The sequence below is a fragment of the Miscanthus floridulus genome, chromosome 3 (genome assembly GCF_019320115.1).
Source record: "Miscanthus floridulus cultivar M001 chromosome 3, ASM1932011v1, whole genome shotgun sequence".
Lineage (NCBI taxonomy): Eukaryota > Viridiplantae > Streptophyta > Magnoliopsida > Poales > Poaceae > Miscanthus > Miscanthus floridulus.
In genome coordinates this window covers 112,438,125-112,465,370 of record NC_089582.1, presented here as the reverse complement: position 1 = coordinate 112,465,370, position 27,246 = coordinate 112,438,125, and the positions used below count along the sequence as shown (strand labels likewise).

The 27,246-nt window shown below is 45.6% G+C and overlaps 1 protein-coding gene and 1 non-coding gene across 2 annotated transcripts; both read left to right on the top strand.

Annotated features, from left to right (window-relative positions):
• Positions 1 to 5,134: 5,134 nt before the first annotated feature.
• Positions 5,135 to 5,243, top strand: LOC136547653 (small nucleolar RNA R71). The gene has a single exon (XR_010781617.1). It is a non-coding gene; the product is annotated as a small nucleolar RNA R71 (small nucleolar RNA).
• A 12,956-nt stretch (positions 5,244 to 18,199) lies between these two features.
• On the top strand, positions 18,200 to 19,003 carry LOC136544233 (protein VACUOLELESS GAMETOPHYTES-like). The gene has a single exon (XM_066536460.1). It carries the CDS (start codon positions 18,200 to 18,202, stop codon positions 19,001 to 19,003), a length of 804 nt encoding a protein of 267 aa, XP_066392557.1.
• Positions 19,004 to 27,246: the final 8,243 nt, after the last annotated feature.

Genomic DNA, 27,246 nt, shown 5'->3' with positions numbered 1-27,246 from the left:
GCGGTTGAGGCCACGATATAATTTGAAATTTAAACTCTTGGGAGGCCTCGGGTGCCTGGTAGGGGAAGACAACACCGAACGTGATGAGGGCTGGTGACATTGCGCACCCTTCAGCAGTAGGCACTACCTACGTGGCCCAGACGATGAGGGACCGATACCTAGTTAGGCCAGGCAAAGAATCTCTCCCACAAGGACAGGTGGTGCTTGCTGGAACATTAGGCCCCACCCAGGCTCAAGCTATGGCTCCGGTGCGCCGCCAACGTCCTGGCCGTCGCTGGCGTTGTCATCCACGTCACCATCATGATCAAGGCATTATCGGCGCGGGCATGAACCAAAGCGACCATGGTTGCCACTAGCAGCACGACAACGAGGACCACACCTTGGAGGCTCCCACACCCTGTTTGAGGAAAGGCGTGGGGGCGAATGGTCGTGCTTGCAGTTCCTCGCCCGGTGCTCCATGCTGAGGCAGAAAAGGCAGTGGGATAGAAAGGCGCACCAGGCGGCGATGTGGTCCCCAGCCAGACAATTGAAATAGAGACCAACAAGCGAGGATGGCACTAGCCACTTGTGATGAGGGTAGGGCTGGGCACGACGACGCTAGTGCCGGTAGCTTTGAACAAGCGCGAAGCCATCGACGTCGACAGGCGCACCTGCTCGAGGAACGTGACATCGAGGAAGCTATGAGCCGAGGCGCTGGTGCATGGGAACATGCATGACCGGCTATGGGCCAAGCCACTGGTGTGTGGATGCCCTAGCGACCGGGTGTGGGGGCACCACTGGAGGACTGTCGGAGTCCCCGGTCCTGGCTCGACGACAACGACGGTGCCACCTCTTCTTGGTGATGATGACTGGACGAAGGCAAGGCTCTCCCCTTCATACGATGCTATAGGCATGGGCAAGGTCATCACCTTGATGGCCCAGTGAGTGGCTTCTAGGTATGGCGATTGGGCAACAGAGGATGCACAGTCAAAATCGGAGTCGCCAAAGTCCTCCATCCATCGCAGAGCCTTGGATCTGCCCACAGACTACTTGGCTGGGAAGAAGGGTGTGGCAAGAGGACATAGGGAGGTGCTCCTACCCCTGGAGACCTCACGCATCTAGGGGGTGCCCATCTTGACTCTAATGTCCGCATAGAGGGAGGTGCTCGCGGCCATAGAACCTAGCACCTATGGCACTGGTGACAGGGAGGGCGTATGCGTAGCCATCAATGGGTCTGCTTCATCGTCATCGTCTTCATCCTCATCCTCGCCTTCCAAAACATCTTCGACAATGACCAGCGAATCATCCTCCATCAGCCGCATCTCCGTCTTGGCATCCGGCCATGGCGGCAGAGGGGGCAAGGAGGCACTAGACTTTGGTGAGGATGGCGCGGCTTTCACAGGTAGAGGCGGAGGCAGTGGTGGTGCGGTGTCCACGCTCAGCTGGGGCTTGGGCGCCAGGTGGCAACCGGGGTAGGGGGCCACCAGTGGCAATGGCGTTGGGGAGGTAGAGGCACATCTATCACCTAGGGCACATCCATCAGCCATGGCAGGCCCGGGGGTCATCGTAGGTGGGGACTTGGTGGCGGTGCCGACGTCAACGGCTATGAGGCTAGTGGTGATGCCTGCGGAGGCACCCCAGTGACAGATCCAGTAGGGATGGGCTCAGAGATGGCTGTGACACCAGCCCCCAACATCGGCGGCGGCGTGTGCATTGAGGGAGCCCACGGGAACACCCCAGAGCCGTATCCGGTGGTGGTGGGCTCTGAGGCGGCCGCATGAAAGCTCTAGTTTGGTTTTGGTGAATTGATGAAACCCTAGGTACTAACCTATGTGCTCTAAGTGCATATGAGATAGGTTAAGTACATTCCAAGTGGTGGAGCAAACAATGAAGATGATGGTGATGATCAAGTGCTCAGCCTTGGAAAAGAAGAAAGACAAAAACAAAATGGGCTCAAGGCAAAGGTGAAATCCATAGGGCTATTTTGTTTTCAGTGATCAAGACACTATAGCGAGTGTGATAACTTTTAGGATAGATGGTTGTACTATTAAGAGGGGAGCTCTTATCGGACAACTTGATCATCTAGTGCCACTAGGTGTTGGGATACATGCATATGCATTTAGGCCTAGTGCACGTTCAGTAAGAAAGTGATTAACCTTTGAAAAATGATTATGAAAATGCTAACACACTTGCATGTGATGGTGAGACACTTGGAGTGTTAGCACATTTGCAAAGGTGGTGAAAAAGGTGAAGAAAAGGAGACGTTGCCGGGCTTGATTTGTCGTCCCCGGGGCACCACCATGCCTTGTCCGGTGCACCACCACCCCTATGGCGGTGACCAGTTGAGGAGGCTGAGAGGGAGGTGTTCTGGTGGGGCACTGCCACCCCTTGTACGGTGGCACCGTCACCTCTAGGGCGGTGCCCACCTGGATGTGGCCAAGGAGAACTGGTGCTAGGGCTAGCACCGAAAGTGGCGGTGTGCAATGCCACAAGCGCTGCGGTGCACCGCCGTGGGCACTACCACCCTGTCTAGTGGCACCACCCCTTTTGAACAGAGAGCGGGTGAACTAGAGATGGGCATCGCCGCGGTCACCGCCACCCTATGGTGGTGCACCACCCCATTTTTCTAGAGAGGATGGAAAATGAGGGGCTGGCCTAGGGTGGCACCGCCACCCCCTGTTCGGTGACCCAATGGTTGTTGGATGACCATTTGATGGTCACCACCACCCCCTGTCCGGTGACCTAACTGCCATGTCTGGTGACCCCGCAGAAGCTGACTTAAAGGGGGTAATGGCTCTATTTGCTTATGGGCTTATAAACAGAGCTTGTGGCCAGCCTTGGCCACCCTATTGGCACTTCTAATAGCTACATACACCCTTTGAGAGCTGAGCATACCACTCCACTCACTTGCACACTTGATTTCACCATCTTAAGTGAGATTGGAGAGCCTCTAGTACATTGCTTAGTGTTCTAGCATCTTGTGTTACTAGTTGGGCGATTTGGGCTGGTGGAGATCTTGTTACTCTTGGTGTTTGCCGACACCTAAATGGCCCGATGATTGGTGGATCATTGAGCAGAGGAAGGTGATTGTCTCTGGCTCCAATCATTGTAATTGTAAGGGGTTCTTGTGCCTTCCCTGGCGGAGCGACAAAGGCAACTCTAGTGGATTGCGCGTGGCTTGTGGATCCTTATTTTGTGTTGGTTGTGCAGCACCCGATTGTAGGTTAGGCATGTGATGCCTATTAGAGTGTGAACCTCCAAGTGAGTGAATCACCACAACGGGGACTAGCTTGCCGGCAAGAAAGTGAACCTCGAAGGAAAAATTGATTGTGTCATCATTGTCTCCTTGGTATTCTTGGTATTCATTGATTGATCACTTGCCATGGCGGTATATCACCTCTAAAACTCTCTTGCTTTACTTTGTGTATTTACTTGTGTAGAGCTTGTGGTAGTTGTAACTAGTTGTGTACCTTAGCTTCTTAATTTGTTTTAGTTCCTAGCTATCTCAACTAGTGTAGAAAGTAGTGGCATAACTTTGAGTGCTTAGTGATCATAATTTACTAGAATTGGTGGTAGGTGGCTTGCATTTTTAGTAGGCTAGCGCAACATTCATTTTGCCATCTTATTTACTAATCACTTGTCTTAATGTTGTTGTAGAAGTTTTTAATAGGTTATTCACGCCCGTCTAGCCATTAGGACCTTTCAAGCGGTATCAGAGCCATGGTCACTATGATTTGAGGCTTAACAACCTTCGGTATCAAAATGGCTCAAATCAACAACACCAAGAAGCCGCCATAATTTGATGGCACAAATTATCCATATTGGAAGTCAAAGATGACCACACATATCAAGTCAATCAATAGAAATGTGTGGAAGGTGGTGGAGACCAAAATTGAGATAGCCAATCTAGAGAATCCCACCATAGCCAAAGAAGTGCTTCTCCAAAATAATGACATTGCTCTAAGTGCCATTCATGATGCTATTGATGAGAGAACATTTAAGCAAATCAAGAACATTGAGATAGCTCATGAGGCTTGGAAGAAGTTGGAGGAATCATTTGAGGGCACTCAAGCGGGGAAGGGCACCAAAGCATACATTCTCAAAGAAAAGTTTGCAAGCTTCAAGATGAAGGACGATGAGAGTGTGGCGGAGATGTTCCATAGGCTCCAAGTGCTTGTTAATGATCTCAAAGCACTTTGTGAAGAAGTGAAGGACAAGGACTTCTCTCATAAGTTCTTGAGATGCTTACCATCAAGATTTGGCATGTTGGTAAACCTTGCTAGTGTGGAGTGGTTTGGACACAATGATGCCAAACCAAGTGTTGATATTTCTTAATGACTATTGGAGGATTCCGCAAACGCATAGAACTATCGCATAACACTTCGCTCGGTAAGTGCCGAGTGTCAAATTTATATTTTTTTCCCACCAGAAGGCATTGGGCTAGAATTTATATAGGACTAGGATTTGCTAGAGGAAGGCCTTAAGTTGATCCTAGGTAGGTGAATGATAGTGAATGATGGGTGTGAACTACCTAAACTAACTACTAAATACAAGCTAACCAGAGATAGCTAGGTGGAAGAGCGAGTGATATATCTTTCTAGTAACTAAGGGTAAACAAATAACTAGGAGAAATACAATAGTACTTCAGGGCATAGCCCACCTACCAACTAGGAGAGTTAAATAGACAAGGTCTACCATGAGCCCTATGATTTAATAACTAGACCTATCGTGGTGGAATACAGAGGATGGACAAGGTTGTTACCACTTGTCAGTGTTGACGAAGTTGAGGTCCCCTTGGGTTTCAGGGTAGGAATTGCCTGAATGTCCAACATCTCCATAGACTTCACAAGTCGTGTGGGAATCCATGGCTTTGAGTGTCTCTTGGGCACTCATCTTCTGATAATGTTTCACTCGCTTCGCAAGTATATCCATCTTAGCTGCAAGCATGTTAATTTCTTTAATTGAATGCATACCTTGTTTACGAGGTTGGAGTTGATTGTCGCTCCATCCTTGGTTAGAGACCATCTTCTCGATCAACATCTTTGCATCTGCAACACTTAGCGAAAAGAATGCACCACCATCAGTAGCAACTAAATGGCTCCTATCTAACGACACTAATCCATGGTAGAAGTTCTAGATCAAAAGCCAGTCTTCCATGCCATGGTGTGGGCATGCAGAGATATACTCTTGCATTCATTCCCAAGCCTCGAGAATCAATTCATCTATTAGTTGTTAAAAACTAGAGATTTTATTGCACAGAGCATTAGTCTTCCCCATGGGGAAAACTTAACTAGGAAAGCGTTGGAACACTTGTCCCAGGTATCTACAACATTGCGGTTAGAGTAAAACCATTGCTTAGCCTTTCCTAACAAAGAGAAGGGGAAAAGGCGAAGACGTATAGCCTCTTGGCTCACTCTCTTAGCTTGGCAAATTAAGGATATATCTTTATTGGTACTAGTGATTTAATGTATATTGAAACAGAGAACATTTAACTACCCTAATGCTTAGTCTATTCTAAGGCTACAAAAATTACAGTGAGCATATAATAATACAATGAAGCTACCATAAAAATTTTAGGACTAAAGCTATCACCAATTTACCACAAAAATTCATACAATTTTTAATTTAATAATATTGAGCACTCTCAAATGATTTAATAGCTCCTGGTATCAACATGTATATATATGAACTAAATACACTAACAGAAAGAGCATAATTTTAGAGACCTAACAAAATTTGTTTAACAATTTTTGGATACCAACATGATTTTATATTAATTGCCAAAGACTAGCTCAGAAATTAAATTAGAAAACTATTTCTAATTCCTTATGAAAAAAGAAAAACAAATTCTCCCGCGCGGCCCACACGCACGGCCCACGCGACACAGCGCGCACGCAGCGGCCCATAGGCACGGCCCACATGAGGTCGGCCCATGCACGAAACAGCCCATGGCGGGGGAATCATACGCACGCTGGCACTTTTGCAAAATAGACCTCACACTTCTTTCGAATTACAACTAAGTCCTAACACTATTTTTCCCTCTCTCAAACCTTCTCACTTAAGCCCCTAGCTTTCCTGGAGTTCCCCCACACGCACCCCAGGCGACTCAGCGTACGGCGGCGCGGCGGCGGTGACATAGCGCGGCCACGCCGGCCACCTAGGACCTATGCCGACCCTCCTAACGAGCCGGTCACCATCTCCGACCCGAGCGGCTATGCTAAGCGGTGGTGCAGGGTGACATGACTTGCTGGGGAAGGCTACAATAGTGCTCAGCCATCCGCGATGGCGATGCCACTGTTCCGACAAGCTAGGGTAGCTACAAACCTAATTGGTTAGCGCGCGAGCATTAGGAGGCTACCGTGGACCTAGCTAAGGTGACGGTTAGGGCGGAGGATGATGGAGGAGGGCTAGCCATGTGCGGCTGAGCTATGCGGTGGCACACCACGGTAGCACAGTCGCGTCAACGATGATGGTAAGGTGGTAGCGGTTCCACTAGCGTGCGTAAGGTGGAGAGGGAGGCAAGGCGAAACTAATGGTGCAGGCGAATTAGATCGATAGGGACGGTAGGAGGGCTGTCCTCGATAATGGCCAAGCGCGGCCTTAATGGTATGGCAGTGGGGAAAAACTCCAAATTGGAGCTTGGTCATGCTCGCTTCAAGGCTGGGTAAGGACAGGGGGTTAGGTGGCTTAATGGAGAATCTAGGGACGTGATGAATCGAGCGATGCTGACTCAACCATATCGAATTAAGCGAGCAGGGTCGGCTGGTCGCAGTGGCATAGAGGGAGGGGTAGGTCTGGCTCGGCTCGTCCTCACCTTGGCGGCAAGCGGCTGGCCAGACCTAAGGCAACGTCTGTGCACTCGCTATGCGACAACGCGGCAAGACCACGTGTGCGCACGCGGAGGCAGGTGGGGGCACGACATGTGCGCCACAGCACCATTAAGGCAAGGCGATGGCACGAGGCAGCCAGGATAGCCCACGTGCATGTGGGGAAAGGCGAGTGGCAGCATAGCACAACGTCATAGTGGCGTCGGTAGCAGCAACGCAAGGCAGGGCAGCAGTGCGAACACGATGGCGAGATGATGGCGTCGGCAGCGACTCCATCGCAGCGTGGTGTGGGGCCAGCGGCGACCGGGCCATAGTTAGGCTAGTGGCAGCCACGGCTGGCCACACGCGGTAGTGCATGCATGCATGACTAGCACGGTGACGCCGAGCGCCCAAGCCTGGTGACCGCGTCCACCCGGCAAGCTAGCCCAAGAACACACCGTGCACGAATTTTAAAGCACCTATAACAACTAAATGGTTGCTTCTAGACCTAAACCATCTTCACCATACTCAAGATGGCATATGAGACTACCAAATTGAGCTATAACACTACACCACCCCTTAACCCAATCTCTCAAAATAATTTGCTAAACATAGCAATGTCTAGCTGTTGACAAACTTGGAGATTTTTTAGTTTTTGAGCTGGCCTTGATTTAAATTTGCAATTTCTAGGCTAGTAGAAATATTAGTTAGTAATATCATTTTTCAACAGCAAGTATTTTACTGTCATCTATAAAGTTCAAATTCCAAACTTTATTTAAGTGCTACACATATGTTCTATTGTGTTTTTGTCCAACAAAAATTAGTTTTAAACCCTACTTGATATACATGAGCTATTGAATCGACTTTCATTTAACATTTTTATTTGTCATTTTAGGTTACAAGAAATTGATCTACACACTCTATCACATGCATTATCACATAAACATGATACTCATGACATGGTTCAGTAATTGATTTAGGGTGTAACACCGAGGGTGTTACATAAACTTACTACTTCGATCTGAGCTTCGATGAAATGAGATCAAAGCACCCTAACCAGATGGTGGAACCGGTACTAACGAAAGACTACTAATGATAAGATAACCTATGCTACTAATGCCAAACAATAAGCACCTTAGCTCACTAATGATGAACACTAATGACTAAGTACTTAAAGTAAAGTGAGCAATACTAGAATAAAGTACTGAAATAAATACTAAATAAAGTAATGTAGAAATCAAAGAATTATAAAGGAGCTATAATAGATCCAGAAGACTCTTCTGGACTCTAAGAAGCTCTGCTCTTGCTCTACTCCACTACTAGACTACTACTCTATAGCTAATGCTAAGCTAGAATGCTAAGAGAAGTTTGGAGAGCTTGGATTTAAATGGGGAACTTCTCCATCGAGCTCCACACCCACTATTAATAGTGTATAGTGAGGGAAGGGGTATTTGTAGGTAGCAGGGAGGTTGGTGGAGGCAGGGGGTGGCGGACGGCGACATAGGGGCACTGACCGACCCTTGGGTGCACCGCCTTTCCATCCAAGGGTGATGGTTGCTCCTCCAAGGTGGTTGTGAAGCTAGGATGTGGTGAAATTCGTTAGGTATGGTGGTTGGTAAGTCAGTGGAGAGCTCCCAAGTCTATGATAATGGGCCCATGAATCCACCGGCATCAAATCTTGTTTGTTGATCAAACCGACTTGAATGGATGCTTCTCATTGGCTTAGGAGCAGTACCCATGGATTGGTGACATGGTAGGGCCACTTGGGGGGCCAAGCGATGCCCTAGTGGGGCCTGGAGGTGGGCCCAAGTAGGCCCAAGGCCTCTTGCCACATCTACTTGCTCCATATGTCCATATTTGTCACCTTTTTGGCCAAATTTTGGTATATTTCCTGCATACAAATAATTCTACAAGCACAAGTGGAACTAGGTGAATTATAAACAAAATTCTACACATGTGATGATGATTTACCTCATGTTGCCATGCTTTTGGGTGGAATGTTGATGGTCAAAATGGGTGTTAGTGACCGTCAACACCAAGTGTTGGGTGATGTGATGATCGATGATACATATAGAGATAATGATGAGAAGGAAGAAAGGAAGGAGAAGAAAGATGAGAAGAAGAAGAATGTGGCATTCAAAGCCACATCATCATCCAAGGGCAAGGCAAAGCAAGATTCATCAAGTGAAGATGAAGACTCAAGCTTTGATGAGTTTGATGATGAGAAGATGGCTCTCTTTGTGAAGAGATTTGGCAAGTTCATGGTGAAGAAGGGCTATCATGCAAGAAGGAAGAAGTCATCATCCAAGAGCAAAGATGAGGCAAGAAGGTGCTTCAAGTGTGGTAGCAAGAACCATCTTGTTGCTCAATGCCCCTACAATAGTGAGAATGAAGATGATGACAAGAAGGTCAAGAAGAAAGACAAGAAGGAGAAGAAGGACAAGATGACCTTCAAGAAGAAGAAGAAGGGTGGTTCTTATGTGGTCACTTGGGATAGTGATGCTTCCTCAAGTGATGATGATGATAGTGATGATGACAAGACCACCAAGAAGAAGGCTCTTACAAGCATTGCCATTAATGAGAAACTTTCTCTCTTCAACACTCCATCAACTTGCTTCATGGCTAAGGCCACTAAGGTACAAACTTGTGATGATGTATGTGATGAGGAACATGATAATGAAAGTGAAAGTGATGATGATGATGAACCTACTAAAGATAAACTAATTGACATGTTGGAAGATGCTAAAGAACATTTTGACATTAAGAGAAGGGAATGCAAAGACTTACGTAAAGAACTAAAAGCCCTTAAGCAAGCCTTTGATGAGCTCAATGCTACTTATGAGAGTCTAAAGAAAGACCATGAGGAGCTTGGCAAGGCTCATAAGAGGCTTGAAAAAGCTCATTCCTCTCTACTTAATGATTAAAATAAGAAGGAGCATGTTGTAACATGTGACAAAGGCTTAACTTGTGATATAATTGATGAATCATTATATAAGTCTATTGTTGTTGCTACCGCTAACCCTTTGTGTAGCTTATCATCCACTTCCACTTCACCTATGAGTGATGGTTTCACTTATGATGCCTCACTTATGGTTGAAAATGAGACCCTCAAGGAGGTAAATGAGCTCACTCGTGCCTTAGGCAAAGCCTATGGTGGTGAGGACCACTTGCTTATGTGCTTGGGTAGCTAAAGAGCTTCTCTCTATAAAATGGAATTAGGCTATATCCCTAAGAAAGGCAAGGTGACCTTTGCTCCTCACAAGACTAGTTTTGTGAAGAACAATGGTCGGTTTTGTACTAGTTACAAGCAAGTTAGTCACATTGAGCAAAAATGCATAAACAAGAAATCACAAGCTAATGTATCCTCAATTAAGCTTAATTCTTTCTATGTGCTTTCCAAGGGTGCAAATGGTGTGAAGGCTAAGTTCATTAGTGCACCATGGATGGGCTCAAAGAAGAAAGTTATTTGGGTACTAAAGAGCTTAGTAACTAACCTTCAAGGACCCAAGCAAGTTTGGGTATCTAAAAATAATTGATCTTCTTTTGTATGTCAATTACAAAGCCGGAGGAAGACATTGGATTCTTGATAGTGGGTGCACTCAACACATGATCGGTGATGCAAGAATGTTCAACTCAATCAACACCAATGATAGTAATGACTATGATAGTATCACATTTTGTGATAATGGTAAAGGCAAGGTCAAAGAACTTAGTAAGATTACAATCTCTAATGGCTTGAGCATATCCAATGTGGTTCTAGTTGAGAGCTTAAACTTCAATTTGCTATCCGTGGCTCAATTGTGTGATCTTGGATTCAAATGCATATTTGGGGTACATGATGTAGAGATCATAAGTGTAGATGGCTCTGACTTAATCTTCAAAGGCTTTAGATATGAGAATCTATACTTGGTTAATTTCAATGCTAGTGATACTCAATTGTCAATATGCTTGTTCACTAAGTCTAGCATGGGTTGGTTATGGCATAGAAGGCTTGGTCATGTTGGAATAAAACAATTGAATAGATTGGTTAAGCATGACTTGGTTAGAGGCTTAAAAGATGTTGTGTTTGAGAAGGATAAGCTTTGTAGCTCTTATCAAGCTGGCAAACAAGATGGAAACACCCATTCTAAGAAGAGCATAATGAGTACTAGAAAGACATTTGAGTTATTGCACATGGACTTGTTTGGGCCAACACAATATACTAGCATTGGTGGAAACAAATATGGTTTTGTGATAGAGGATGATTACACTAGGTACACTTGGGCATTCTTTCTAGTGGACAAAAGTGATGTGTTTGCAATATTCAAATCATTTATTAAGGGCATACACAATGAGTTTGAAATAACCATTAAGAGAGTTAGAAGTGACAATGGTAGTGAGTTCAAGAATACTAGAATTGATGAATTATATGATGATTTTGGAATTAGATATCAATTCTCGGCCAAGTACACTCCACAACCAAATGGCCTTGTTGAGAGAAAGAATAGAACACTTATTGACATGGCAAGGTCTATGATTAGTAAGTACAATGTGAGTCAATCCTTTTGGGCCGAAGCTATCAACATGGCTTGCTATTATAGCAACCGCCTATATTGTCACCCATTGAAAGAAAAGGCACCTTATGAGCTCTTGAATGGTAGAAAGCCCAATATTGCATATTTTTGAGTATTTGGTTGTAAATGTTACATATTGATAAAAGACACTAGATCAAGTAAGTTTGACAAGAAATATGATGAAGGATTCTTGCTTGGACACTCAACCACTAGCAAAGCTTATAGAGTTTGAAATTTAGCAAATGGTACTCTTGAGGAAGTTCATGATGTGAAATTTGATGAAACCAAGGGTTCCCAAGATGAGAATGAGAACTTGAAAGATGTTAGAGGCATTCAACTTTCAAATGCCATAAAGAACATGGATGTTGATGACTTGAGACCTAGGCAAGTGATTGATGATGAAGATGATCAAGTGCAAGTGCTCTCTATCTCAAATGTGCAAGATGATACAAATCAAGCAAGTACAAGTGGTTCTCATGATAATGTGTAAGATAAACAAGTGGCTAGTACATCATCTCAACCTAATAATCAAGAAAGTGCAAGCAATGTTCCAATACTTCAACCAACTAATATTTCAAGAGATCACCTATCGGATACTATAATTGGAGATATCTCTAGAGGTGTACAAACAAGATCAAGATTGGCTTTATTTTGTGAGTATTTCTCATTTGTATCATCAATTGAACCAAAGAAGGTAGATGAAGCATTGAAGGATGTTGATTGGGTGAATGCTATGCATGAAGAATTGAATAACTTCATAAGAAATCAAGTATGAGAGTTAGTGGAAAGACCAAAGAACCACAATGTGATTGAAACCAAATAGGTCTATAGAAACAAACAAGATCAAGATGGGATAGTAGTAAGGAACAAAGCAAGATTGGTAGCACAAGGATACATTTAAGTGGAAGGTCTTGACTTTTGAGAAATATATGCCCTGGTTGCTAGATTGGAAGCAATTAGAATCTTGCTAGCTTATGCTTGTGCCCACAACATCAAGCTCTATCAAATGGATGTCAAGAGTGTATTTCTCAATGGCTATATCAATGAAGAAGTATATGTTGAGCAACCTCCTGGTTTTGAAGATGATAAGAAGCCCGACCATATGTGCAAGTTGAAGAAGGCATTGTATAGCTTGAAGCAAGCACCTAGAGTATGGTATGAGAGATTGAGGGACTTCCTACTGTCAAAGGGATTCATTGTGGGAAAGGTTGACACCACTATTTTCACCAAAAAGATTAGCAAGGACTTGTTTGTGTTGCAAATCTATATTGATGACATCATATTTGGATCAACCAATCAAGACTTTTGTGAAGAGTTTGGGAAAATAATGGCTAATGAGTTTTAGATGTCCATGATTGGAGAGTTGAGTTACTTTCTTGGTCTTCAAATTAAGCAATTGAAGAATGGAACATTTGTGAGTCAAGACAATTACATCAAAGACATGCTCAAGAAGTTTGGCATGAATGAGAGCAAAGACATTAGCACACCAATAGGAACAAATAGCAATTTGGGAGTGATACAAGTGGCAACATGGTGGATCAAAAGTTGTATCGGCCTATGATTAGAAGCCTACTCTATGTGACCGCATCAAGGTCAGATGTCATATTTAGTGTGTGCATGTGTGCAAGATTTCAAGCCTCACCAAGAGAAAGTTATTTGAAAGCTACAAAGAGAATTTTGAGGTACTTGAAACATACACAAAATGTTGGTTTGTGGTATCCCAAAAGAGAAAAGTTTGAACTTGTTGGATATTCGAACTCTGACTATGCGGGATGCAAGGTTGAAAGGAAGAGCACCTCATCCACTTGTCAATTGTTGGGAAGATCACTTATTTTATGGTCACCAAAGAAGCAAAATAGTGTTGCATTATCAATCACCAAAGCCGAATACATATCCGCCGGTAGTTGTTGTGCATAAATCCTTTGGATGAAGGCCACCTTGAATGACTTTGGAATCAAGTTCAAGAAAGTACCATTGCTATGTGACAATAAGAATGCAATCAAGCTAACCAACAATCCAGTTCAACATGTAAAAACAAAGCACATTGATGTCTACCACCATTCATAAGAGATCATTAACAAAAAGGGGATATTTGCATTGAGAGTATGGGCACCGAAAATCAACTTGCTAACATATTCACCAAGCCACTAGATAAGAAGAGGTTTTGCAAGCTAAGGAATGAGTTGAACATATTGGATTTCTCAAATATGTGTTGATGCACCCCCACTAATATGACATGCCTCTCCTCCGAGCTACCAAGGTAAAAGTTGTTTGGCATGGCATACATCCTTTGCTTAGGACATGTTTAGTGCATCTAGTCATTCCTCACATTTAATAGGCTCATTCATGAAAAACAAATGAATTTGATGCTTTGTATGGTACCACTATTGCTTTTATGCTTGACTTAATCTAGTGGTAGCATATGACATGTTTGTGGATTTGTGAACCTAGTATTTGATCTAGAAAATGAGCTATAAGTGTTTAACTCAACACGGTACAAGATAACCCTTGAAATGAGGTGTGAAGAAGCTTGTCCTTGGATCAAACCGAGGTAAATATCTTTGGCAAGTGTTCTAGATTGAACCAAATTTAGGAAAATGATCATCACCCCATTGATTGACATTGATAATCTTAACCTATCTAAACTTGAACTTTTGTGGCCATTGATGACAAAGGGGGAGAAGTAATTCACAAAGATAGGGGGAGAGAAACAAAGATAGTGAAATTTTGACATAGGGGGAGAAATATGAAAGTAAGGAGATTAATTAAAATTTGAGCACATAAGTAGGGGGAGCAAGCTCATAAACTTGATTGATGCATTTGAATGTGCATTACATAATTATGCTTGCATGGCATAAGTTTTAAATTCAATATACATGCTTGTGTGGTGTATGCTAGTTGTAGGTTTAATTGATGAAATGAAAAACTAGCATGCATAGGTGATAGTTAGATATGCCTTGCATTTGTTTTCATAAGCGGTACTAGAACCTTGCTTATAATGTTAATCTCATGAGGTATCTAGTTCTTATCTTTGCAAGTGGTATCTAATTAACAATGGTACTAAGGATGGTATATTTAGTGCACTCCAATTGGTATGATGCTTCAAAGGTCCATCTCTTATACCTTAGCATCATTTGACAGACATTGCCCTCCCACATTTCTAATCCTTACATATGTGCAAGCTTCAATCCAAACTCTTAGCATGTATGTAGGGGGGCCTAATGCTACCAATTGAGGTTCATGAAACTTGTCCATATCCTTTTACACATGGTAAATATGCTTGGGCAAGCAACATGGATTCAATTGGATTTCAATTCATATCTTTGTGAGAGGGTTGTCATCAATTACCAAAAAGGGGGAGATTGAAAGCTCTAGTTTAGTTTTGGTGAATTGATGAAACCCTAGGTACTGTGCTCTAAGTGAATATGAGATAGGTTAAGTACATTCCAAGTGGTTAGCCATGGTGATGATCAAGTGCTCGGGCTTGGAAAAGAAAAGGAGAAAAATAAAATGGGCTCAAGGTAAATGTGAAATCTATAGGGCCATTTTGTTTTTGGTGATCAAGACACTATAGAGAGTGTGATCACTTTTAGGATAGATGGTTGTACTATTAAGAGGGGAGCTCTTATCAGACAACTCGATCATCTAGTGCCACTAGGTGTTGGAATACATGCATATGCATTTAGGCCTAGTGCACATTCGGTAAGAAAGTGATTAACCTTTGAAAAATGATTGTGAAAATGCTAACACACTTGCACGTGATGGTGAGACACTTGGAGTGTTAGCACATTTGCAAAGGTGGTGAAAAAGGTGAAGAAGAGGAGACGTTGCTGGGCTCGGTGTGCTGCCCTGGGGGCACCGTCATGCCTTGTTCGATGCATCGCCACCCCTATGGCGGTAACCAGCTGAGGATGCCGAGAGGGAGGTGTTCTGGTGGGGCACCACCACCCCTTGTCCGGTGGCACCGCCATCCCTAGGGAGGTGCCCACCTAGACGTGGCCGAGGAGAGCTGGTGCTGGGGCTGGCACCGAAAGTGGCGGTGTGCACCGCCACAGGCGCGATGGTGCACCGTCGTTGGCACCGCCACCCTGTTCGGTGGCACCACCCCTTTTTAACAGAGTGCGAGTGAACTGGAGATGGGCACCGCCACGATCACCGCCACCCTATGGTAGTGCACTGCCCCATTTTTCCAGACAGGAGGGAAAATGAGGGGTTGGCCCAGGGTGGCACCGCCACCCCCTGTCCAGTGACCGCACCACCGTGTCCGGTGACCCCACAGAAGCTGACTCAAAAGGGTAACGGCTCTATTTGCTTGTGGGCTTATAATAGAGCTTGTGGCCAGCCTTGGCCACCCTCTTGGCACTTCTAACAGCTGCATACACCCTTTGAGAGCTGAGCACACCACTCCACTCACTTGCACACTTGATTTCATCATCTTAAGTGAGATTGGAGAGCCTCTAGTGCATTGCTTAGTGTTCTAGCATCTTGTGGCACTAGTTGGACGATTTGGGCTAGTAGAAATCTTGTTACTCTTGGTGTTTACCGATACCTAGATGGCCCGGTGATTGGTGGATCGTCGAGCGGAGGAAGGAGATTGTCTTTGGCTCCGATCATTGTGATTGTGAGGGTTTCTTGTGCCTTTCCCGGTGGAACGACAAAGGCAACTCCAGTGGATTGCATGTGGCTTGTGGATCCTCATCTTGTGTTGGTTGTGCGGCACCTGATTGCGGGTTAGGCATGTGATGCCTATTAGCGCGTGAACCTCCAAGTGAGTGAATCACCACAACGGGGACTTGCTTGTCGGCAAGCAAGTGAACCTCGGAAGAAAAATTGATTGTGTCATCATTGTCTCCTTGGTATTCTTGGTATTCATTGATTGATCACTTGCCAAGATGGTATATCACCTCTACCACTCCCTTGCTTTACTTTGTGTATTTACTTGTGGTAGTTGTAACTAGTTGTGTAGCTTAGCTTCTTAAGTTGTTTTAGTTCCTAGCTAGCTCAAGTGTAGAAAGTAGTGACATAGCTTTGAGTGCTTAGTGATCATAATTGACTAGAATTGGTGGTAGGTGGCTTTCATTTTTAGTAGGCTAGCGCAATATTCGCTTCGGAAGGGCAGGCCTGGTGTAGTGGTGAGAGCTGTCTCACTGAGTCACCAGGTCACGGGTTCGAAGTAGCCTCTCCGCAGATTTTATGGGGGAAAGGCTTGCCTCGGTTTTTCTCTTCCCCAAACCCCACTCATGTGGGAGCCTCCAACACTGGGTCTGCCCTTTTTTAGCGCAATATTCGCTTCGCCATCTTATTTACTAATCACTTGTCTTAGTGTTGTTGAAGAAATTTTTAATAGGTTATTCACCCTCTTCTAGCCATTAGGACCTTTCACCGTGGCGGCGGCGCCGCGGGCGTTGAGGGAGCCCGCGGGGGTGCCCCTACGCCAGATCCAGCGGGGGTGGCCTCGGTGGCGGCCGCGGCGGCTGCTCCCTACGACGATGGTGGCGCGGCCGGGTCTGGGCGGGGTCACGGGTCGGCTTTGGGGGTCGGAAAGGTAGGGGAGGAGGAGGGGGGAGGAGGAGGAGGGAGCGGGGGGCGCCGGTGCCGAGGTGGCTGCCAGCGCCACCGGCGGCGGCGGGCCGTGTCCCGTCAGGGTCGGGCTAGGGTTGGGGGAAAGTTCTGCTGATGTTGCCATGGCTAACAATAGTATACAAATATATTCCCTATACAACCGTATTAGCTTAATTAATATATGCCTAAATCATAATTATTAGAATGAATTCAATTTCAAAGATCCAAACGGGCCTCAGAGTAAAGTTTCCTAATCACCTATCCTCCGAGAACCTAACATGAGCACTATTGCAATTTGCAAAGCAGCAAAGGTAAAAGGAAGATAACTCTAATAAATGGTATTTTACTAAGGGCTGGCTATAAATGAGCATCTCCCGGCTCCCAATAAATTTTACCTTCATGCTTGATTAAACTTCACTGAGTCGTGGCTTCATTGAAAGACCAGTATAAAACTGAACGTTTTCTTTTTAATTTCAAAGCGAATGTTAACTGTAATGGTTCAAACTCCACCTGAGTAAGAATAAGGCTATGATGGTGCGCATGCAACAAGCCTGAAAAAATAGTGACGTGTGAACTTTCTCTTTATATACATATATATATATATATAAAGAAATTTAAATTTAGGCCTTTCACATCGCATCTACTGTTCGTTCGACGTCCCCACACTCAGATCACTGTAGATCAGCAGTAACGGGCCCTGGATTTGCGGCGAACATTGCCCAACAGTACAAACTCGATAAGGAACCGTATAAACCCGCTAAGGAACAGTACATACCCATTCTAAAACAGTATGTGTCCGTTTCATCTTTTTTTTCCCTTCTTTTCCCCGCCCTCCTTCCCACGCGAAGCGTGGGCGCCCACGCTAGTATGTTATATATGAGACATATATACATATGACCGTTTCACATCATGAAATTGACATATTTTCTTAACGTGGCAATTTCTAAGGTTGCCAAGGGTTCTAAATCTATCAGAATTCGTCCCTGTAAAGGGAACGAAGATTTCTTGATGCTGTAACTTTCACAGAGGAGACCAGACTTGTTCGTGACACAAGCATCAAAACTTAGCTTTACCACACGGTGTAAAAAAGGCTGCAGCGTACAGTGCTGCAGATCTCAGGACCAGCAATGCCTGTGCTGTGCGACGTTAAAACCGGGAGGGTGAGATCTTCCTGATCAAGATTTCTTCCTTACATGTTGCCGTATATAACCTTCCAAAATTCTGGCCTTGGCAATGGTAGAGATCAAAGAAAGAGCGTGTAGCCGCCAAGCCAGGTAGAGGCAGAGCCGAAGCAACAACATGAACAGCAGGTGCGTGTCCATGAACTCAAGGAAGCTCAGCGGCCACCGGCTGCCGTCGCCGTCCGAAGACGCTGTTCCGGAGACGACGAGAGATCAACACGTCGGCGACTGTAGGCCTGAGGCTGATGACGGCGAGATGATGGTGCATTTCAGCCACCCGGAGCACCGGCTGGCCCGGTTCGACTTCCCGTACCTGTTCATGTGCATGGGCTGCAAGGAGTACGGCGCCGGGAAGCGGTTCATGTGCCAGGCCTGCGGCTTCCAGCTGCACGACCACCCGTTCCACCGCAAGCACCCGCACCTGCTCTTCTTCGTGAAGCCGGCGCCGGGCGGCGGCGGCTTCCTCCGCCGCAAGTGCGACCTCTGCGGCAAGTCCGTGAGGGGGTTCTCGTACCGGTGCGCGTCGTGCAGCTTCGACATGCACCCGTGCTGCGCGTCCATGGCGCGGCGGATGGACCTCCCCGCCGTGCACGAGCACCCGCTGCTGCTGGCGCAGGACGATGGCGCGGAGCCGGAGACCAGCTTCGTGTGCCAGGTGTGCAGGCGGACGAAGAGGTCGGGGCAGCACGTGTACCAGTGCCTGCCATGTGGGTACTACCTCCACGCCAGGTGCGCCAAGGACATGGTGAACGGGCTCTACGTGCACGGCGTCGTGCCGCCGGAGAAGAGGAATGCGCTGGCCACCGCCGCCAGGGTCACCGTCAACGCGCTGTTCGGGGTCATCGGCGGCCTCATCGAGGGGATCGGGGAGGGCATCGGGGAGGCCTTCGTCGAGAGCATTGGGAGAAGCAGGAGAAGCTAGGTAGCTTCGGATCAGCAAATTTTAAGTTTGTCCTGTGTTGTGTCATCGATCTGCCCTCTATCGCTCGTCTCGTGCAAAGTGCACGTAATTACAGTAATCATACTGTAATATACATATTTGGTCAAGCAGCGCGCATGTTTCAGAGGACTATACTTGCTTGTCGAATCTCTACAAAAATGACTTCACGAATCATTTGGTTTGGCATGCGCTGGCGTGAATCTTGAGATCTGTTGGCTCAATTTTTTGGAGATGCTTATAGAGATAGGTTTTGCGTACGTATATTTATAGGGGTAAGTGTGCGTGCGTTGTGTGGACGTCTACATTATTCTTTGTAATTCTAAAAAGAAGAGAGGTGCAAAATCACAGGCGCCTGATTTTTGCATTCTTTTCAGGCGACGAACGTCATCCATCTATTCTAAATCCAAAGATCCATACTCATTCTCAACACTGGCCGAACGCCTTCTCGCTTGCTGGTAGTCATATCTTCACTTTCAGGCACCAGTAGGATAGCAAATGTGAAAAAAAAGTAGTAGTAGCGTGTGCCTGTGCGGAAAAAAATTGCATGGGCGATGTTCATTCAACCAGCCATGCGCTCCTACGCTGGATGTTTGACACGTAGTGATTAAGAAAAATCAACTGCTCATGGAGGGACGACTCTTATGAAGCGCTCGCGTCCGCGGCGCCTACTGTTATACATGGCCAACCGGACCATACGACACAGGCATGGGCACAGTCAGGCACGACACTATGCGGCACGCCGGCTAGCCGTGTCGTGCCTGTTAGTGCCGCTGTCTTGGCTGAGGCACGGCACTATGGTCTCCGAGTCGTGCCGCGCCATGCCACGGGGCACGACTGCCCACAGTGCCCGTGTCGGCCCTGGCTCGACGCCGCGCCCAGCCGCCGCCGTCGCCACGCCCGGCCGTCGCCGCCGTCGCGTCACTCTGTGCAGCCATTGCAAATCCGGCGCGGACGCGCCCCTGGCCGATCGCCGCCGCCGCGGGGACGCGCCTCGGCCAAGCGCTGCTGTCGCGTTGCCACACCATGGTCGCTGTGTCGCTCTCCAGCTCCCCCGCGCCAAGGTCATCGTGACGCCGTGGGACTGGAGGAGGCACCGTGGGTAGCAGTGGTGGAGAGTCTGGGCACAAAACAGAGGAATCGGACATGGCGAGGAGGCTGCGAGAAGGAGGACGTGGGGACTTGGGAGTACAGGGAAATTAGGAGTTAGGGTTTGGAGAGGTGATTATATACTCCAATCCAACGGCTAGAAATATCTGAAATCATCCAATAGCTACAAACTATCGGGCCACATCGTGCCGGCCTAAAATTCGTGCCGTGTCCGTGCCGGCACTACGGGCACGGGCCGAACCGTGCCTGGACCATGCTTCTTCGTGCTGTGCCTGAGCCGGTCCACAGTATCCGTGCCGGATGGCCAAATATACTACTGGTCCGTGCTTGATCTCTTTCCTCGATTGATTTTTTTCCTCACCACGTGTCAAATATTCGGCGTAGGGGCGCATGGCCGTTGAATGAACCCATCGCCTGCAAATTTTTCCCGCTTGTGTGTGTGTGTGCGTGTGCGCCGCGACCGCCCGCCGTAGCCGCAGCCTTCCACAGGCCTAGACCAAGGCTGCGAGATGCACATCGTTCAATTCCCATCGTGAGTTCACGATTTTGCGTTCGCCCTGTGGACACATTGATGACCAATGTGTCCACATTGATGACCAATGTGTCGTTGGGAAATTTTTTTAATTTTAACACTTTTTTAAAATAATTTTAAATCTAACACTGTTTTTTTAAACTAACATTTTGGCCACGCCTATTGTCATGACGCGGCGAAATGCCTGTGCCGCGCCATGCATGGTGGCGTGGCGGAAGGGTGACGTGGCGAAGACCGGGGCCGCTGACTGGTGACATGGCAGGATCTGCCGCGGCACTGACGCGTCACAGAGCATGGCGTGGCAGGATCAGATAAATATTGCCCGCGAGCCGCCCCTGCCCCTGAGCCGCCCGCCCTGCCTCTGTCTACCGCCCCTGCCCGAAGCGTCGCCGCCGCCGCGCCCACAGCGCCTATCGCCGCCGTGCCTGCACGTCGACCACCGCACCTGCCCGCCCACCCGCACGCCGCGCAGAGCCCCACCGACCGACCGACCGACCGCGCTGCACGTGCCCGCCGCGCCCACCCACTCCGGCCGCCCCATGAACGCCGGCGCGTCACGGCCGCCGGCCGCCCACCCGCCCGCTCATATTAAGGTAGGCTCTCTATTTCATGTTATTATGATTGTTATTTTAGTTAGGGTTAGTGATTTATGATAGTTAGGTTAGTAGATTTGTTAGGATTTGTTATTGATTTAGGATAGTGGTTTAGAATTTGTTAGTGATTTAGGATAGTTAAGGTTTGGTTAAGTAGTTAGGGTTTAGAGATTGATTTTGGGTTTAGGTTAGATAGTTTTGGTTAGGTAGTTAGGGTTTAGGTTACTGTTAGTTAGGATTTAGGATTTTGGGATTAATTGTCGGTACTTAGTAGTGCGTGATACGACGATTTAGATGACTTCATGAAGTTTCATCAAATGCTTATTTTTCTAGTGAAGTTGTTTAATATGTCTGTTAATTTTACTTTGAATATATACATGTGCTTTCATATTGTGTTCGTATTATATAACAAGTAGTTTAAATTTTATAATGCTATATAATGTTAATTTGAATATTGTTAATTTAAATACTCTAAGCCTTTGTTTATCAATTTGTAACAGGATGGCCCCCCTCCCCCACGCAGCACCTGTTGTATCCCATTCTTGAGGTGGAGTACGACGAATAGCACTGAGCACACATCTTGAGTGACACCAACGCACAGGTGGCCTTGCCTACTTTGAGGCCCCGCACGCACACCAGGGCGCACCAGTGGGACGAGCGTTACGCGCCGTATATACGACGTGTCGACTTTCTCGAGCTTGTCCGTGTTGTCAACTACGGTCTTCCGCCCCTTGACCCAGCACTACTTACTGCAGCTGTAGACAGGTACGGGTGCCTTCTTTGTACGTAAACATTCTTATAACAAATTTAAGGCAACGAATAGTCTTTCTATTCTTATAACAGGTGGAGGCCTGAGACCCACACGTTCCACCTACCTTGCGGTGAGATGACCTTGACCATGCAGGACGTGAAGACTATCTTTGGCCTTCGGTTGGGGGGACTTGCAGTGATAGGGATAGTTGACAACGATCACTAGAGGGAGTTGGTGGCTCAGTTCACTGGCTTTCTTCCACCGGACGACAAGGCTTCCAAGAAAAATAAGTGAGCAATTTAAGCCTATTTAATACTTGCATTGCTTTCCTGCAGTTATCGGGTCTCATTTTCTTTGGTCAATTTTAGGAAAAGTTCTGGTGTTTCGTTGTCCTGGATCACAGAGCGCTTTGAATACTTGGACCCACAGGCTGAGGAGGCTCAGATCAACAGGTTGGCGAGAGTGTGGCTCTGGCACTTCCTTAGTGTTTTCCTCTTCCTAAACGCCTCGGGCAACACTATCAGCTGGATCTTCCTTGACATACTATGCCAGCCGCGGGAAAACATAGCGGCGTACAGCTGGGGCAGTGCAGTCCTAGCATGGACGTATCGACAGCTATGTGTTGCCTACTGTCGCACCTCAGGGTATGCGAACCTTGGGGGTTACTCCTACCTACTCCAGGTTTAGTATTGGTAACGATGGCCCGTTGGGAGGCCCCTTAATACTGGTTTACCGGTAAGTACTTCAGTTGACTATATTCTTCGAGGCAGTTACATATGATAAAATTATTAATGGCTAATTCATTATCGCGTTCAATGCAGCAATAGAACGGGCAGGATACACTCCCTACATCTCTGTATATCTAGACAGAAGCAGAGTTAGTTAGAGGAAATACGAGACGCAAGTACAGGGAGTACATGGATGGTCTCGACGTCCTGACGCAGCACCAGGTTACGCTCTCTTTACTATCATACATGTGTCTTGTTCGATGTATACTATATCACAACCTAACTCAATTACGAAATGTTTAGGTGCATTGGTGTCCTTGGGATGCTCCGGAGCTCGAGTACTATCTGAGTCCTATCACTAGGGACGAGTCAGACGAGTATCGCTGCAACGTCCCTCTTATTTTCTTCCACGTGGTCGAGATTCACTTACCCATTAGGGTCTGCATACAGTTTGGAAGAATGATAGGTTGCCCACCACCGCTTTACTCCATCAACCAAGAATTGCATGGGTGCGTTATCGATTAATAACAAAGCTATAATTCAGAGGTCTGTGTGGTACAACTAACATCGTTTTGTTGCAGGTATGACCGTAGGAAGTGGTACAAGACCAAGGATTGGCGCGTGACACACAACGCACACATCCACTTGTGGGAGACCAGGGAACGGCAGCCGATCCATGCGGGTCCTCCACACAACCAGCACATATTCGATGAGTACCTACGGTGGCTTCACAGGTCTATGAGGACACACATGTAATCGCTTCACATGTACTAACAAAGGTAGTTTCTTTAAATACATAGGTTCCATGAATTAACGATCATAAAGATTATAAGTAATCGTGCATATCTTATACTTGTAGGGTACGAGCCATACGCAACGGCGATGCAACCACACCGATGTTGGCTACACTCCCGATGTGTCGCCAACAAATCTGAAGAGACAGAGGCGCCCGAGGGATCCTTACACACCTGGGTCTTAGTTTGTTCGGTCGAACGAATATTGACGTTCGAAACTTACAGGCTTAGTTAGTTATGTTATGTCGAACTTATGTGAAACCAATGAAAATTTTATGTGGCAGCTTGTCAACTTGCGCACGGACTCCATTTATTTGCTTCATATTCATTTTAATGTGTCGCGGCAGCACTGCCGGCGAGATTAAGTAGCAACTAGTTCGGGAACCGACAATCCCGGCGTATCTTGATGCCGGTGGCCGGCGTCTTGACCCCGATCCTCCCGAGCATGGTCATCGCCGCCACGAAATCGCCGAAGAAGGCACCCTAGTTAGACACGCAGTAGTCGACCGTGCTGCGTGACCCCATGTCGGACTAGAGCACCTGGTCAGAGCCCACCAGGAAGGGGTCGATGAAGCTGGGGTCCATGGTCCATGATCGCGTCACTGCCGATCCTCAACCAAAAGCAGCCGATCTTCTGTCTGCGCCCAGGTTCTGCCGCGCCATGCACCGTGGCGCGTCAGTGCCGCGCCAAGATCGGTGGCGCGGCAGACCCTACCACGTCACCGGTCAGCGGTCCCGGTCTTCGCCACGTCACCCTCCTGCCGCACCACCATGCATGGCGCGACACAGACATTTCACCGTGTCATGACAATAGGCGCGACCAAAAATGTTAGTTAAAAAAACAAACAGGTGGGCTAATTTTTTAGCCAAGACTTCAACCGTTAGTTAACTAGCTGAGCAATCATGACTAATTTGGATTGATTTTAGTCTCTACTAACAACTAGCCCTAACTGATTAAACAAATTCTATGCCCTATTTGAACAAATTATGGGTATCTTTTGTTACAATCATAAATTGCATATTGGACTATGCATCCCTAGAACTACGTACGTGTTTCAATTTTTTTGAAGAGTCAAAACATCTCTATTTTGACAAAAAATTATAGTGAGTATTACAAAAAATTAAGACATCAAATGGGTATACTACGAAAATATAATTAATAAAGAATCTAATGATACTTATTTGGTATCATAAATGTTGTTATTTTATTACATAAATTTGGTCAAACTTAAAATAATTTGACTCTCCAAGAAAGTTAGAACGACTTATAATATTTCGTGTTTCTATTAAGGGCCCCTGATTTTAAGTTCGCTCTAGGGCTCTAGGCCTTTGAAATGTCAGGACCGGCATTGAGCTTGTGCTACACTACACCTGCACAGGCTGGCCAAGCTACAGCTTGTTCGGCTGGACTAAAAAAAATTATTCATGCTAGTTTTACTGTTTATATTGTTTTTTTTAAAGAAAAATACTGTTTCAGCTGAAAAAATAAAACAACCAGCCAGCCGAACATCTTGCCAGTTTAGATATTCACTTCTCATAGGTTTTCTGTGTCGCACGGTCACGGGGAAAAATACTGGCTCCGTTCGCTTCGCTGAAAAAACAAGCCGAAATACTGTTTCGGCTGATTTATCGTGAGAAAAAAAATACTGTTTCGATTAAAAAACAAGCTAAAAAGTATGAATTATAAGACAAGCGAACGTAGCCACTGTTCAGCCCTTGGGGTAAGAGGCCATCCTACGCATACGCAGGCAGAACGGGCAGTCGCTGGTTCTGTAACCAGCAAGGGCAAGTGTTCGACGTGCGACTGCCCATCAGTCACACAGATCAGCAGCGAGAAATATTCTCTAGTTTTTTTTTTAGGAGAAGAAAAAATCTCCAGTTCACATGCCGTAGATCATCACGGCAGTCGGCAACCTGGTCGTGTAGTAGGATGCAGTTGTACGTGAACCTAACTGGGAGAGAGAGAAAGACGTTTGCCTAGTCCACGCAACTCGCAAGATAACTTTCATTCTTATGCCACCACGCAAGATTAAGGCTGTTCATATACAATCACCATACGATTCAGACTTCAATTTCAACTGTTGTTCCTTCAGGCAGTCAGCTGGCAAACCTCGGCAAGCTGTCTAAGAGCTCGTAGCCCTGCAAGTAACGCTGTAGCAGGAAGGCTAGGATGCACTGAACTTGCGAGTGATGATTTGTAGCGGCTGTGACTTGTGCTTACCCCACCTCGTTGAGACTATTTAACCTCCGAAGACCATATCGATCCAAATGTAGCTAGAATAACCGGCACATGTGCACGGAATCTTCCAAGCCGACCATGGTCCAACACGCCAACAAGCTGACCATGGTCCAATATGCTCTACCTCTCGTCTCTACGCTGGTTCTCCAACAGCTACGGAGTATGGATGTCCACATCGCACACAAGATATACATGCAACTTGCCTCTGTCAAACAGAGCGAACGACAGCATTCACACTCACACCAGAGGGGGCTGCTAAAATAACTTCGGAGGACAGTAGCGCGCGCTCGGGCCGGATGCCTGGGATAGGCTGTCCCATCGCGCAGGCCCACCTCACTCCTCTTAGCTTGCGTATGTATAAAATAATAAAATATAGAGCAAAATATAAGAAAAAAAAATAAAAACACATAATAGAGAAAAATTTAAAAGAACATCATGTAGATACTTTTTAAACATCCTAAAATATACTATAAAACATCACATATATGCTAGATGAACATCACTAAATACATTATAAAATATCGCATATATATTACGTGAACATCACTAAATATATCATAGAACATCACATATATACTACGTGAACATAGCAGGTATATTACGTGAACATCACAAAATATATCACAGAACATCACATGTATACTACGTGAACATCATAAAATACATCTCAAAATATCACATGTATACTACGTGAACATCATAAAATATATCATAAAACATCGTGTGTATACCATGTGAACATCACATGTATATTACGTAAACATCATAAAAATATATCACGAAAATATAATAGAACATCACATTTATACTACGTGAACATTACAAAATACACCATAAAACACCACATGTATAATACATGAACATCACAAAATATATTATAGAGGATCATTATATACTATGTGAAAGAACATCTAATGAAATAAAAAAGTAAAAAATAAACATGAAAAAAATAATTAATAAGGATAAAATAGAAAAAGGAAAAATAAAAAAGCTATAGAATACATAAAGACAAAAGGGAAAAAGGAAAAAGAAATAAAAACAAAAAGAATAAAACATAAGAAAAAAGTAAAATAAACAAAGTAATTAATTATAGTGAAAGCAAAAAAACAAATAAGAAAAGATAAAAATAAAAAATGAAAAGAATAATAATAATTCACATAAAACAAAAACAAAAATAAATTATGCATTAAAAGAAAAAGAATAAAAAAGGAAAAGAACAAGAAAAAAGAAAGAAAAAGAAAAGAAAAGAAAATGAAAAATGAAAAAAAAGATAAGAAAATAAAAACATGATTAGAAAATAAACAAGAAAGAAAAAAGAAGAGAAAGAAAACATATGAAAGGAAAATGAAAAAGATAAAAAGAAATAAGAAAAATAAAAGAAAAGAAAAGAAAAATAAAAGAAAAAGAAAACATACGTACTTACCGACCTACGCTGGGAAATCAAAACAATCGGGCTTTCATGTGGGCCGCAGCGGCTCCGT

Bases quoted from the DNA above. Each gene is read 5' to 3' on its own strand.
- LOC136544233 (XM_066536460.1), top strand. From the start codon at position 18,200: ATGAACAGCAGGTGCGTGTCCATGAACTCAAGGAAGCTCAGCGGCCAC.